Source organism: Populus trichocarpa, chromosome 2, assembly GCF_000002775.5.
Source record: "Populus trichocarpa isolate Nisqually-1 chromosome 2, P.trichocarpa_v4.1, whole genome shotgun sequence".
Classification (NCBI taxonomy): Eukaryota; Viridiplantae; Streptophyta; class Magnoliopsida; order Malpighiales; family Salicaceae; genus Populus; species Populus trichocarpa.
In genome coordinates this window covers 6,011,080-6,024,247 of record NC_037286.2, presented here as the reverse complement: position 1 = coordinate 6,024,247, position 13,168 = coordinate 6,011,080, and the positions used below count along the sequence as shown (strand labels likewise).

Genomic DNA, 13,168 nt, shown 5'->3' with positions numbered 1-13,168 from the left:
AATAATTCAATTAAGAGAATAGTGTAAAATATCAAAAGATGCAATTAAAAAAATATAAATCAATCAAGAGAATATTTTAAAAAATCAAACCAAATATGAAAGTTGAAAAAAACCAAAGAATGATTAAATTGAAAGAAAATCTCAACTATATAGATAATTCAAAATAAAATAAATAGCAATAAAAAACATGAATCAAATCTGAAAGAAAAAATAAATAAAAGGGTTACTTTGAAAATGTGCAGGGGTTGGCTTTGAAACCAGAGGAAGAGAGACGAAAGAAGAAAGGAAAAAAGAAACTCCCACCGGAAAAAAAAAACCGTCATATTTTTGCGACACGTGCTGCCCAATAATGGAAACAATGCCGTGGGGATTAAAAAGTCATCTTGGAAACCAGAGTTTGGTTGTCGAACGGTGTCGTTTGTGCCATCCAAAAACCACGGTAGAACCCATGCGCAATCGCTTAGTCATACTTGATAATTACTAAAAAATAATCAAAATAAAAAGACAAAAACACTTTTTATCCAAGGCAAAGGCAATTCGCATTTAAATGCTTTGTGGTAATTTTACTAAAATAAAATGAAGAAATCAAAGCTAACCCTACCCACCAGTGCATATTTTTTTTTTATTTCGATAATATAATAATTATTTTAATGTTCACCACACAATATTGTTGTAACTCCAAAAGCCATTTGTGTAACCGTGAATGACAAAATTATCATTTAATTGTTACAATCAACAATGCAAATATGTTTCTTTTAATATTTTTAAAATATAAAAACAAACTTGCTATTAGTGTTTTTTTAATTTCATAAAAGGAAGAAAAAATCAGCGAGTTGCCCGGGAGCAATAGTTTGGAGGTCAGATCTCAGTCTCACTGCCACAGCTAACCAGAAAAGGCCCAGTTCACGGGGACCCCAAACTCTGACACTATCCTTTAATTCTTGGCGTTTGCAAAATTTATTCACTGATAATTCATTTTATTTTTTATTGAGAGAGAGAGAGAGAGAGAGAGGAATACATCTCATTATAGGCTGTCTTCTGGTCTGGATTAATTGATCAATGGCTTCTCTGACCACACTGACGTTCTAGCGAGAACGAAAGGAAAGCAACCATCACTTTATGGTCGCTAGTGGCAACCATGAAATTTGACAGTGGGTTTATTTACCATGCTGCCCTTCCCACTCTCAACTTGGATCGAACTGCCGGTTCACTGCCATAAATTGCATTTGAAATGTTGTTAGAGCATCTCCAGTAGGCAAAATTCAGCTAGAAGAAACAAATTATTGATATATCTTTTTTAACAGTATAAATATAATTTTTTTATAGGCATTTCAATGAAAAAAATTATTTTAGCAACTTATTTATATTTTAACACGTTTAATATTAATACTTTTAAAAATATTAAAAAAGATTTAATTGATGAGAAAATTAATCTTTAAATAATCTATTTTAACTTTTAGTTTTTTATATATACATGGGAATGACTTTTATTTGATATAAAATTCATTTTAGTTCTTTATTTAGTTATCATTTTATTGAGGAATAAAAACAAATAAATAGTGTTTTTTTTTCTTTTGATTCTACTATTACAATACTTAATGTTAAAGAATGAAATTAAAACAAAAATTTAATTTTAATAAAAAACTTAAAATAAAAAATAAAAAAATAATATAAAAGTAAAATAACAAGATATTTTTTTAATTTTTAATAGATTAGTGCAAATTCAAATTAAAAAAAAAAAAGAGAAGAGAGTGGATAAGGAAAAAATATTGTTAGTGTCTCATCATTATTTCTCGATCGACACTTGATGCCCCACTTGACAGAACACGATGAATGAGTTCAAATGCAATCATGATTGTTTTTGGTCACTAGAGAAAGTCACTTAATTGTTTTATATTAATATAATCTTATTTTATTTTTATTAATTGAGTACTAAATTTTTTTTTACATTGCAAAAACCTCATATTTACATAAATAAAATAAATTATAAAATCAAATTCTAAATACAAATTAATCTAATGAGTTCCTAATATTAGCAAAAACAAACTTGATATTTATATAGGATTCAAATACCTTAAATTTTTTAAATTAATAAAATTAAATTTTATTTTGTCAAACTGAACATTAACCAAACGACAGAATAATCATCCGACATAATGAGATCCCCACAAGTAGGTATAAAAATTAATTATTAAGACCAGTTATAAATTAATGCAATGAAAGGGCCAAATAAAAAAAAATCAAGGAATCAAAATGAAAAATAAAAAAACAGAGGGACCAAAAAAAAGAAATTATCGTGTGAATAAACAGCACAAGCTACATGGATATGCTATCTCCATTAGATTTTGTTAATAGTTAGAATATGAATATTCAATTTCAAATTTCTCCAACCGTTTATTAAATAATTTTCATCTACCAAAATTATTTTGAAATATAAAAATAAACAAAATGTGAACTTTAGGTCAAATTAAACTTAACTTTAATTTAGATTTTTCATATTTAAGTGATAAAAACTATTTTTTTAAAAAAATAGACTATTCAATCCAATTTTTCATCATTTTTTTTATTTCACATTATATATTTTCACGACAAATATTGCATTTTTAAATAATTATTTGCAATCAAGATTAATGAAGGAATCTGTGTTTCTATTCAAAATACTTAAATAAAAAATTCAAAAAATAAAATTCAAAAACTAATTTGAATTTGATATAAAGTTCAGACTAATTTTGATCATTTAGCCACTGTTTTATCAAACGATTTTGAGACTGGCACTAAAAGTAGTCTTCAAAAACCATCCCTTATCTGGAATCTGCCTGGGAATGCAACCGACTGCGTGGTTGGCTGTATTTCCAATCGAAACCTAAGCATTTGTTTAGCATTGCATAACTCGTTAAAAACTATAATATATTAATTAATCAAGCATTTTTAAAAATAATTAATATAAGTTAATACAATTGTGTTTAAAAATATATTATTTTTAAAAATACAATTGATATTCTTATGTACAAAACTAGCATTTAAAAATACAATTGTGTCTAAACTATATTATTTTTTAAATATTTTTTCAATCTAAGTTATTCTCTTAAATTTTTTAACAAACTGTTTCATTTTTCAAAAAAGAAATTCAGACTTATGTTACAAAATCCTGAAAAACATATAGCTGTGCTTCTCAGATTTCTCTCACGATCATTGCGCTGATAAGGTTTGAGAGCGCTGCTCGTCATCTATCCACGAGTCTGTCAATCAGAGATCTAATCATCGATCATTGATCTCGACATGGTGATGCGAAAGATCACACCTCCTCTGTATTCACAATTCTCGGAACATGCCAGAAGAAATCTGCTGTTTGTAGCCGAGGCTCGTTACTAGAAAATTGGTAGCAGACAATTTGAAAGGCTTGGACTATTTAGGTCGTTCACGTGTGGATAAAGTTAGAAATTTGCATTATGGGTGTCAGCCGAAATAGATGGTGTGCACAGATGGCTCTACAACTTGGAGAAACTACAAGACCAGTCTAGGCGATCCTCTACATCATGTGCTCCTCATGGGGTGAAAAATTTGAATCATCATATGATATGGGTTTCATATTATCATAATAAATGGGTCATGTGAAGGCGATATGAAAAAAAAAAATATTACAAGAGAATCTGATATAGATACATAAGATATTGAAGAAATTCTTTCGAAAATTAGCATTTTCTTTTAAATGGGAAGCATTTTGGTAATAACCGCAATTATCAAGTGCGGCCCTTTAAATTTGAAGAGAAAAAAAAAAAATAAAAAATAATGAATGATATTTTAAAAATATATCAGAATTATGATGATAATAATATCTAGTAAATTAATATTATTAAAAAGATCTCAATAAAACAAATTCAACAACACCACAAAAAATCTTAGATTTTCAGAGAGGCCACATGTGTTGTCCAAAGTGAGTTACTTTTATCATTTTTGATAATTTTTTATCATATCATTGAATTTATTCTATTAAAATCTTTTTAATATTACCATCTTTTTAATATTACCAAGGTGGTACCACCAGAACTTCGGTGTTACTTCGTAATCTCATTCATTATTTTTTCTCTTTTTTTCCGTCTCTTTTAGAATTAGAAAAAAAATGTGGTTTTCACTAAAATGTGATATTTCAAAAAAAAAAATTTCTACTTATACTAGATTCAACAAAGAATCCTCTGGCATCATCAAAATCCTGGCAAACAATTCTTTACTATCTCTCTGATTCACAGGTGTTGTCAGTGATTCTCATGACTTTAACCTGTAAAAAGATAAAACCATGGTTTTACATCATCACCATCGCACGAGAGCTTCCTAGCTTCAACTCCCATCCGTCACTCCTTTTCTTCTTTTTTTTGTACCCTTCTTACCACCATTTTTTGTGTTCTTTTGCTTTTATTAATCCAACTCCACAGTCTCTAACTGCGTTTGCACTCCATTCAATTTTCTCCCTTGCCTGTCTCTTTCTTGTTTCCCTTCTTGAGCCTATGCTACTATAATAGCATTGCTATTCCTGCTGATTTCTACTACTGTACCACTACTATTTGTTTAAGTTTATTTCTCTTTATAAGGTTGCAGAAAAACAAAAAATGCCAAGTTCAGGTTCGTTCCTAAGGCAGATAAGGGGGAGGTCAACATCTTGGAGGTGGAGCACTAGCAACAGTAAGTGTAGCACTGTTGAAGGTGCCTATTACTGCGAGAGAAGTTTGAAGCAAATGGAAGGGCTTTACATGTATGGTAATGACAATGCTGGGCTGGCTACGAGGAAAAGAGTGATGGTAGTGGTGGATCACACTTCACATTCTAAGCATGCAATGATGTGGGCATTGACTCATTTGGCTAACAAGGGTGATTTGCTCACTTTGCTTCACATTATCCCTCCCAGCCACAAAGGCAGCAGTGGAAGGACATCCGGTTCTGGTACTGATTCTTCTTCTCCTTATCTTGCTAGTTCTCTTGGGTCACTTTGCAAGGCTAGCCGACCTGAGGTATGTTGTGTTTATGTTCAAGAAAGGCTATTTTTTGTTCTCTTTCTCTATCATTTCTCGAGTCTAAAATTGGTCTTGAGTTCTCCGCTGCATAAAAAATGCTGTTTCATTTTTGTTTAGTTTCTCTTTCGGGCGCGTTTCGTCTGCATGAGTGATAGATCCCATGTTGTAACTCGTAAGAGAGTATCCTCTAGTTGTGTTTGATAGATCCTGCGTAGTACATCCCACCCTCTCGTTTTCTTTGAATGCTTTCTGTGAGAGGGAATGTCGATAATTTTCACTTGGTTTAATTTATTTTCTCTCGCGTTTTTTTCTATATGATATTCCCTTTTCAGCCTCGAATTGCTCTTTATTTCTCTTTTTTGGAGGGAGAAGGGAACAATTTTTACCAGCTTGGTTTGTCTTTTCTTCTTTTACTTTTACTTTCCAGAAATGCAAAGAGGGATGTGGTGGGTGAATTTTTCAGGCACTTTTTATCTTTTTTTGTCTGTCATTGTTTATGTCACTTATTTTCTTATCTTTTCTTTTCCTTGGGCAAGAAAGAGCTGTTTGATCTGGGGTAATTATCAGGTGGAAGTGGAGGCACTGGTAATTCAAGGACCCAAATTGGCCACTGTGATGAACCAGGTGAAGAAGCTAGAGGTGACTGTGCTAGTCCTGGGTCAGAGAAGGCCCTCCACACTTTTTAGCTGGTCGGTCCAAGACTCTAACCTTTGGTATCTCAAAACAGTGTATTCCTCATCCTTTGATCTCTGAATCTATTGGATCTTTACCTCTAACATTTTGCTGGTTGGGTTTCTTGCAGCCTCTGTGCGACAAGCAACATCGAAGATTTTGCTGAGCAGTGCATCAACAATGCAGAGTGCTGGGCTATTGGTGTAAGGAAGCAGACCGAAGGCATGAGCGGGTACCTCATCACCACTAAAAGGCAGAAGGACTTCTGGCTCCTGGCATAATATCGTTTAATTAGTCAAATTAACACTAGTTAAGTCAGATAAGATGTACTACTAGCACCCAATCTCATGTAATAATTCATTACCAACTGGTTCTTCTCATGTATCACTGTAATGCTATGATAATCTCCACCGCTTAAACTTGATAGCCAAGAGGAATTATGCAATATATGTAAAGATTATTATGGATACCACGCGATGTTGCAATAGTTCATCTAGGCCTGAAAGATTATGTCAATAACGGTCAGTACCAGCAATGCTTTTACGTTGTTGGTCGTGAAGACTGGGGATATATGCGTAGCTTCAAGTGTAAATGTAGCCATTTTAGAGTGCTCTACACAAATCTATGGCTATTGCAGCTTGCGAGAACAGCAATCAACGATTTTTGAGGAGCAAAATATTACAGGTGATGCAGCTTTCATCCTCTGCTATCATTACTCGTGACCGTGCGAGATGGCGACTGAAATAATGTGAAACATTTCAGAGCTTGTCAGAAGCGCGCTATTGCAAGATGAGGCTATTTATTCCTGGCAGAGCCAGCACCTTCAAGCCATGAAATTAGCGGGCAAAAATGTATGTCTGGAGCTGATTTAACTATAAATAAATACCGGATTAATGGCAAAGAACTGAATGTATTTCTATTTCTGAGCTGGAAAAAGAACTTATGTAAAAACTTATGACTGATGTAAATGGATGCACACGCAATAAAGTGAAGTTCTCCTTGTTCTTTCCAATTTACCCCTCCTATAACTCGTATTAACCCTATGCCAACTTCGAAGAGCCTTGATACCACGACTTCTCAATTAGACCTTATCATCTAGTTTATCATTTACAAGGGGAAGTAATTCCATCCTATTCCTTGGAGTCCTGGGTGTTCGCGGAGTTCCTGGTGGTGGGGACTGTTGGGAAAGCATGTGCCTCACATACCCATAGAACGTACATCCCACAAGCGTAATGGCACATCCAACAGCATTCATAGCAGAGATTGGGTTGTGGAATATCAGCCAAGAAACTAAGACAGCAACTGCTACCTGTACACAGTAACACAAACGCATAGTGCACGCAAGTCAATACCATGCTTCCCATAGCAATAGTGTGAGCTCAATGGAAGAGCCAAAAGTTCAAAAGCCAGCCTAAGTCTAAGTGGAAAACGGTGCCGTATAAATTCAAGTGTAGATTAAAGTTGCTAAGCAGGTCTGCAGGTTCAAATCTTGAGACAAGTCATATTACGTTATGGGATGCAAATTTTGGTCTCACCTTAAGATTTCCAGCCACATTAAATGTTACTGCAGTTGTGGAATGAATTACGTAAAAGATGGAAAAGTTGAGACAAAAGGCCATCACTCCAGAGCTGAAAATGATGATGACGGCAGGCCAGACGGACTCGTGGGTGTGAAACCAATTTATAACCCCGTTACCTTCAACCAACATTGCTGGTAATCCCAAGATCATGGTTGCAAAAGGTGCCATGTAGTACACAGTGTTTATGCTAAGAAGAGACGGGAGAAATTGTAAGAAAAGATCAGACTGGATCTTACAGTAATAAATCACGCAAACAATTTCACATGCAATTAAAACCACGCATTGACTATGTTTTCCAAAAAGATTTCAGACTTAAATTTTGCTTCTTTATTAGATAGGAATGGATTGAAACAAAGAAGACAAGCAAATGACAAATCACTGTTACCACCAAAACATCATAGGAGAATTAACAAAATCCTGGAAATGTTTCCTGTAACTCCCACAGCCAATCTAAAAAGATACCTGCTTTGATTCCCCTAACTGTTTTATCCCTTGCAAAAATGTGATGTAGAGATGCAAAGTGACCAATGAGCATGTTTTTCAAAAAATCTTTTTGCATAATAAGAAGAGAAGGCTTCTATTTCAACCTCCCAACAATCTTTAAGTGATTGTTTTAATAAGGATAAAATTTCATATGGTTAACTTCTTGCCTGAATCTGCAAATATCATACATGTCAGAATTTGTATATATACTACAGCAAATTTTGTATAAAAGTCTGTGTGACTTCACCTGTAATAAACACAGCATGCAATATATTTCAGGTAAAATGCATATAAAAGGCTGAATTAAATCAATTTCCAAACAATAGAATTGTACCAGTACCAGATGACATATTGCTATGAATACTGTAACGGTGAGCTTACACTTAAAATAAGGCAATACATGTATAATCCCCAGAGGATAAGCAAATAATTGAATGAGGATGAAATGGAAGGTATTTGGCTGGGAGTTTAAAGAAGAAGAAGAAAAGAAACAAATAGCTGGTCTTTGCAATCCAATCCCTAATAAAGAAATGAACAGGTTGTAACAGACTAGCAGTACTGCAATTTTGACAGATTGGAAAAGAACAATGAAACAAGAAGCAGAAGAAGAGGAAAAGCTGACAGGAACAGATGCACTACCTGTCAAATTTATATCCATGCAGCAGAGATTCTGCAAGAATAGTCTTTGTTGAAGTAGCCAAACATCCAAATAAGGCAGCACAAAATCCAAACATATTAAAACTAAGCTCAGTAACGGATGTTAGGAGTATTCCTCCAACAATCGGTATCAAAGAAGCCCAAATTCGCCAATCAAAATGTTTTCTCCAAACTAGCCACTGCAAAACAACTGTTCAGCCATCGAAGATAAGACAGATTATAGCATGGCAACTAAAAAATACTAAAGATCAGAAAATATAGAAAGTAACTTGTAAACATTAATGATTTCAAGCCCGACCTGTGGTTGCAGGAGTAAATGACTTTATTGTTTGCATAAATGAAACTGGAATGAAACGTAAGCTCACATTCCCCAGCACTATGTTGATGCAAAACACAAACGACATGGGAAATATCCTTCTCCAGCGATCTTCAGGTTCGACCATGATCAATGGTTTGATCTTCAGCACCTTGATTACCACATATGCTCCAATGGATGAGCATATGAAGTGAATGCAAGATACTGTTAACGGGAACTTGAAATCCAATTTCTGTGACAAGGAACCGTTTCAAATTAGAATATCTCTGATGACACCCAAAAACATTAAGCAAACTCCAGTTCCAAAAGACACCCAAAAACATTAAGCAAACTCCAGTTCCAAAAGATAAACATTTGACATAACATTTTTACGAGGGAAAAAAAACTTGCCAATAACCATCAAACCAACTGAAACAGGAATGACAACAGTGGGCTTTGAATAAGAGGGAAGTTTAAAGAAGACTTATCATGAGAAATTATAAGAACGAGGATTATCAGCAAAGTCATCTAATTTTAGAATCAATACACATGAAGAGAGATAAGTTTCCAGGAACTCCCATGATATTCAGGTCTATGTGGAGCATTGATACTTCCGAATATGCTCCATACATCAAATACAAAAACAGAAGGATTTTGCTCAGTCATTTCCATATAGAACTTCATCAGATTTGATAATAGTCACATCAACCAAATGTTCAAACTGAATTCACAAAAACAGTTGCAAAAAAAAAACAGTTGCAAAAAAAAACAGCTCAACCACCCCCTTTACAGAACAAATATGATCACAAGTTAAACAAAGCCCGAAAGAAGCTAATCAGGTTTTCCAATCGATTAGCATAGATTTCCAAAACCCTGATATGAACCATATTTACAAAGTGGATCTGTTGTTTCAGTTCCCCATATAGGTTAAAGCATTTATTCAATCATGAAAAAGTGAAGTCAAATCTCACCAAGGCAAACAGGCTTGAAAAAAGTATGAAAATAATATTAAAAAGACAGAGAAGCTAATAAAACAATGGCCAACTCAATTGTACCCACCAACACGAAAGGCAGTTTGTCAATTTACAAAGATTCCAACAGGGTTAATCCTCTTTTCTCCCATAGTGAACTGTATGTGTCAAACATGCATATCGATCTACAACAGGAATTTTAATAATTTAATTATCCACAATAGTGGCTGTGCATATGGGAATTAAATAATTTAAATTTCTGAAATATCTGGAGAGAAGAAAAAAATTAAACAAAAACCTGAATATATGTATATACATATATATTAATATACACCAGCCAAACTAATAATAAAAGAAATTAAAATAAAATCCTCCACTAATAACATATATAATTACAATTGGATTGATTAAAAAGGGGGAAAACAGAGAAAAGAAACATCAACGTTAAGATTTAAGCCACAAAAAAATAGCATTATTACTAAATTCAGCTTCCCCGTCAAGTAAAATCGTTAAATAACTAGTTAAAACCGCGAAATTGAGCTAACCCAGTTGGATAAATCAGAGAAATTGCATTTAAGGAGAAAATTAAGCTAATCAATCATTGAAAAATGTATAGAAAAAGAAAAACAGAGAAAACGGACCTGGAAGATCCATTTGTTCATGATAATAACAGTGACATTAAAACCCCACCATTGAAGAATAGCAAGCACAGATCTAAACACACTCCACTGAAAAATCACACTCTCCTCCATTTCTCAGCCTCTTTCTTCTCCCAGAAAAAAAATCAGATCACGGCAAATAAAAAAAAAACCCAGAATTCACCTCGATCCAAAGTTTTCCCTTCTCTTCCCTTTTCAAATAGCTGAATTCAGAATAAAAAAAGAAAGAGAGAGAGAGAACAGAGTGTTGAATGGGGGAGCTAGGAAAGGAAATTACAATAGAGATGAAAATAATGAGAAAACCCTAATCAGAGGAAGAAATAATAAGAATGTGAGAGGAGAGGGCGTCACGGAGAAGGCAGCTCTTCTTCCATGTGATATGCCCCCCTCTCTGTTCTGTTTTTGGTTCTTAAAACTTCTTTGTTGAATTTTAAACGTCTCTCTCTCACACACACTCACCTGCTCCCTGTTCGTGTTTATTATATGAACAAACAAACTTTGTCTGTATTTTCTAGTTTCTGCTAGTATTTCTTTTCTTTTTAAAATTATAATAATTTTAATAAAACGTAAATTATATTATGACCCATGTATTTTATGAAAATATGACTTTTGGGCCCTATGATTTAAACATTTTCATTATCAATTTTAGAGTTTTCAAAAAGTTACATGATAACTTCGAGATTGTTTTATAAAACTTTTCCAGTCTTGGAATCCAAAAACAATGTGTGCAATATTTCTCATGTAGGATTACGAAGGAAATGATAAAAGAGTGGACTCTAAAATACCTAATTTTAAGGGGTTGACCTAGCTATAATGAAGATAGCGATAATTCTATTTTATTTTTAGAAAAAAATATACTAAACAAATATCATGATTAAAGTCACTTAAAAATTAAAATATGAATAAAAAATACAGAACAAAATTTATTTTCACTTCGACATTGCATAAGTGCTTTTTATTAAATGATATTAATAATATTTTTTAAGATATATATTAATTGTTTTTTAGAAATATGAATTAAATGATAATGCTAAAATCATCAGGTAGCATCTAAGATGAAATTGATTCGATTATTCCTATCCTGATGATGGCATTTTTTTTTTTTCAATATGGAGCGAAAACAATTTTGTAGTCAACCTTCCAATAAAAATAATGAAAGTGTAAGAAAAGGATGTAAAAGAGAGCATTTTGTTAGTTGTAGTTCATCTGTTTGTTTTTGCGTTTCAGAAATATTTTTTTAAAAAATTAATTTTTTATTTATTTTAAATTAATATTTTTTAATATTTTCAAATTATTTTAATATATTAATATTAAAAATAATTTTTTAAAAATAAAAAAATATATTATTTTAATACATTTCTAAATAAAAAATATTTTAAAAAATAAACATAATTATATTTTCAAACAATTGATACCCGTGAGAAATATCATGGGGTGATACAAAAGATGTTAATCTATGTCAGGGGCTAGAATATATTTTAACATAAATACGATCCTTTACTTTTATTTTATTTATTTATGCTCCCATCAAGTGTGGGTCCCATATAAAGAATTCCTAGATTACGGGGGAGTCTAAAAGGTGGGTCTACCGTTGAACTGAAATCGCAGCCATTCAATGCATTTACTTTTCGGTGGCATTGACTAGGATTTCTACGGTCTGGCTTCCCTAGTATTTCTAGTTTTTTGTTGTTTGGTACATTTGATTTTGTTTATTAGACTTATTGCAGCATGGATAGTCTCTCTCTGTGGGTCGCTTGGTGGTGGTTTGCATGTCGTGAGACGGTTGTAGCATGTGTGATCAAGTGATAGGTTTTGCGGTTGCGGTGGGTATTTTCTTCAGGAGTTTTGTACAGAGAGAAGAAGACTGGAAGTAGCTGTTTGGGTTAGGGGGTCATTATGATCAAGGTTTCTTTCTTTAATGTGCATTTATGTTGGTATTAAAACTGACCTCTGCCGTATTACGTTGGAACTTCACCTCTTTGATGACGGTCTAAATTGTGTTTTTAAAATTTTATTTTTTATATTAAAAATAATTTTTTTATTTTTTTAAATTATTTTAATATGTTAATATTAAAAATAATTTTTAAAACATAAAAATATATATTATTTTAATATGTTTTAAGTAAAAAACACTTTGTACTATCATCGCTATCACAATCTTAAAAAATAATATAGGAAGTGTTTGAGATGTGGTTTTAAAAATTTTAAATTTTTTTGTTTAAAAATAATTTTTAGATTATTTTGATGATAATTTTTTTTTAAAAAAATATTATTTATATGTTTTTTTACGTAAAAACACTTAAAAAAATAAAGGTACTAAAATACAAAACAGGCACTTAGATTTGTGTCCTCGTCATTGAAGGGGCTGTCAGAGTTTTGTTGCGTGTGAGTTACAAGTGTGTTTGTCACGTCCCAGATTCAGGGCATCATTGTGAATATTGATTAATCTAGGGATCGTTTCATGTATAATGTATTCTTTTCTACTTTCTGTTTCTGTTTTTTAATTCTTGAAATGAAAAGCATAATTATTATTTTTTTAATTTATTGTTTGTTTTTATCTTTTGTCCCGAAAAGTAAAATGAAGCTATGAATGTCAACTGTTTTCAAAATCAAACACAAGTGATCCTTAAGAATAGTGTCTGTGGTGGTTAATTCAGTCATTAAATTTAAAAAAGATGAATCAAACAAATTCTGTGTTTCTATCTAAACAAAAACAAAAGAGTTCCTGACAGTTAATAATTGAAATTAATTGATATTAAGATTTAGGACAGGTACAATTCATATCTAAGAACAAGGCTGTCATACACTTTTTTTTTAATATGGCATGGAAAATACAATATAAAAA

General features: G+C 32.3%; 2 protein-coding genes across 5 annotated transcripts; one reads left to right on the top strand and one right to left on the bottom strand.

Annotated features, from left to right (window-relative positions):
• Window positions 1-4,123: 4,123 nt before the first annotated feature.
• LOC7466474 (uncharacterized) lies at window positions 4,124-6,147 on the top strand. Of its 4 annotated transcripts, none has more exons than XM_024595839.2 (3): window positions 4,124-5,003; window positions 5,547-5,719; window positions 5,809-6,147. In XM_024595839.2, exons 1-3 carry the CDS (start codon window positions 4,605-4,607, stop codon window positions 5,957-5,959), a joined length of 723 nt encoding a protein of 240 aa, XP_024451607.1. In that variant the 5' UTR covers window positions 4,124-4,604; the 3' UTR covers window positions 5,960-6,147. The 4 variants fall into 4 exon arrangements, with proteins under 4 accessions (XP_024451607.1, XP_024451609.1, XP_024451608.1 ...); XM_024595841.2 differs by having other exon boundaries at window positions 4,128-5,003; window positions 5,574-5,719; XM_024595840.2 differs by having other exon boundaries at window positions 4,151-5,003; window positions 5,547-5,695.
• A 421-nt stretch (window positions 6,148-6,568) lies between these two features.
• On the bottom strand, window positions 6,569-10,805 carry LOC7466473 (UDP-galactose transporter 1). Its single transcript, XM_002300957.4, has 5 exons — window positions 10,306-10,805; window positions 8,697-8,946; window positions 8,381-8,588; window positions 7,214-7,445; window positions 6,569-6,987 (listed from the first exon to the last, which is right to left on the bottom strand). The coding sequence occupies exons 1-5, from the start codon at window positions 10,414-10,416 to the stop codon at window positions 6,760-6,762; spliced, it is 1,029 nt and encodes a 342-aa protein (XP_002300993.1). The 5' UTR covers window positions 10,417-10,805; the 3' UTR covers window positions 6,569-6,759.
• Window positions 10,806-13,168: the final 2,363 nt, after the last annotated feature.

Bases quoted from the DNA above. Each gene is read 5' to 3' on its own strand.
- LOC7466473 (XM_002300957.4), bottom strand. From the start codon at position 10,416: ATGGAGGAGAGTGTGATTTTTCAGTGGAGTGTGTTTAGATCTGTGCTT. The intron at 8,947-10,305 runs GTCCGTTTTCTC...TCCTTGTCACAG, and splicing joins TGAACAAATGGATCTTCCAG to AAATTGGATTTCAAGTTCCC. The intron at 6,988-7,213 runs GTGAGACCAAAA...TACTGTGTACAG, and splicing joins ATGTGGCTGGAAATCTTAAG to GTAGCAGTTGCTGTCTTAGT.
- LOC7466474 (XM_024595839.2), top strand. From the start codon at position 4,605: ATGCCAAGTTCAGGTTCGTTCCTAAGGCAGATAAGGGGGAGGTCAACA. The intron at 5,004-5,546 runs GTATGTTGTGTT...TGGGCAAGAAAG, and splicing joins GCAAGGCTAGCCGACCTGAG to AGCTGTTTGATCTGGGGTAA. The intron at 5,720-5,808 runs GTATCTCAAAAC...GGTTTCTTGCAG, and splicing joins GTCCAAGACTCTAACCTTTG to CCTCTGTGCGACAAGCAACA.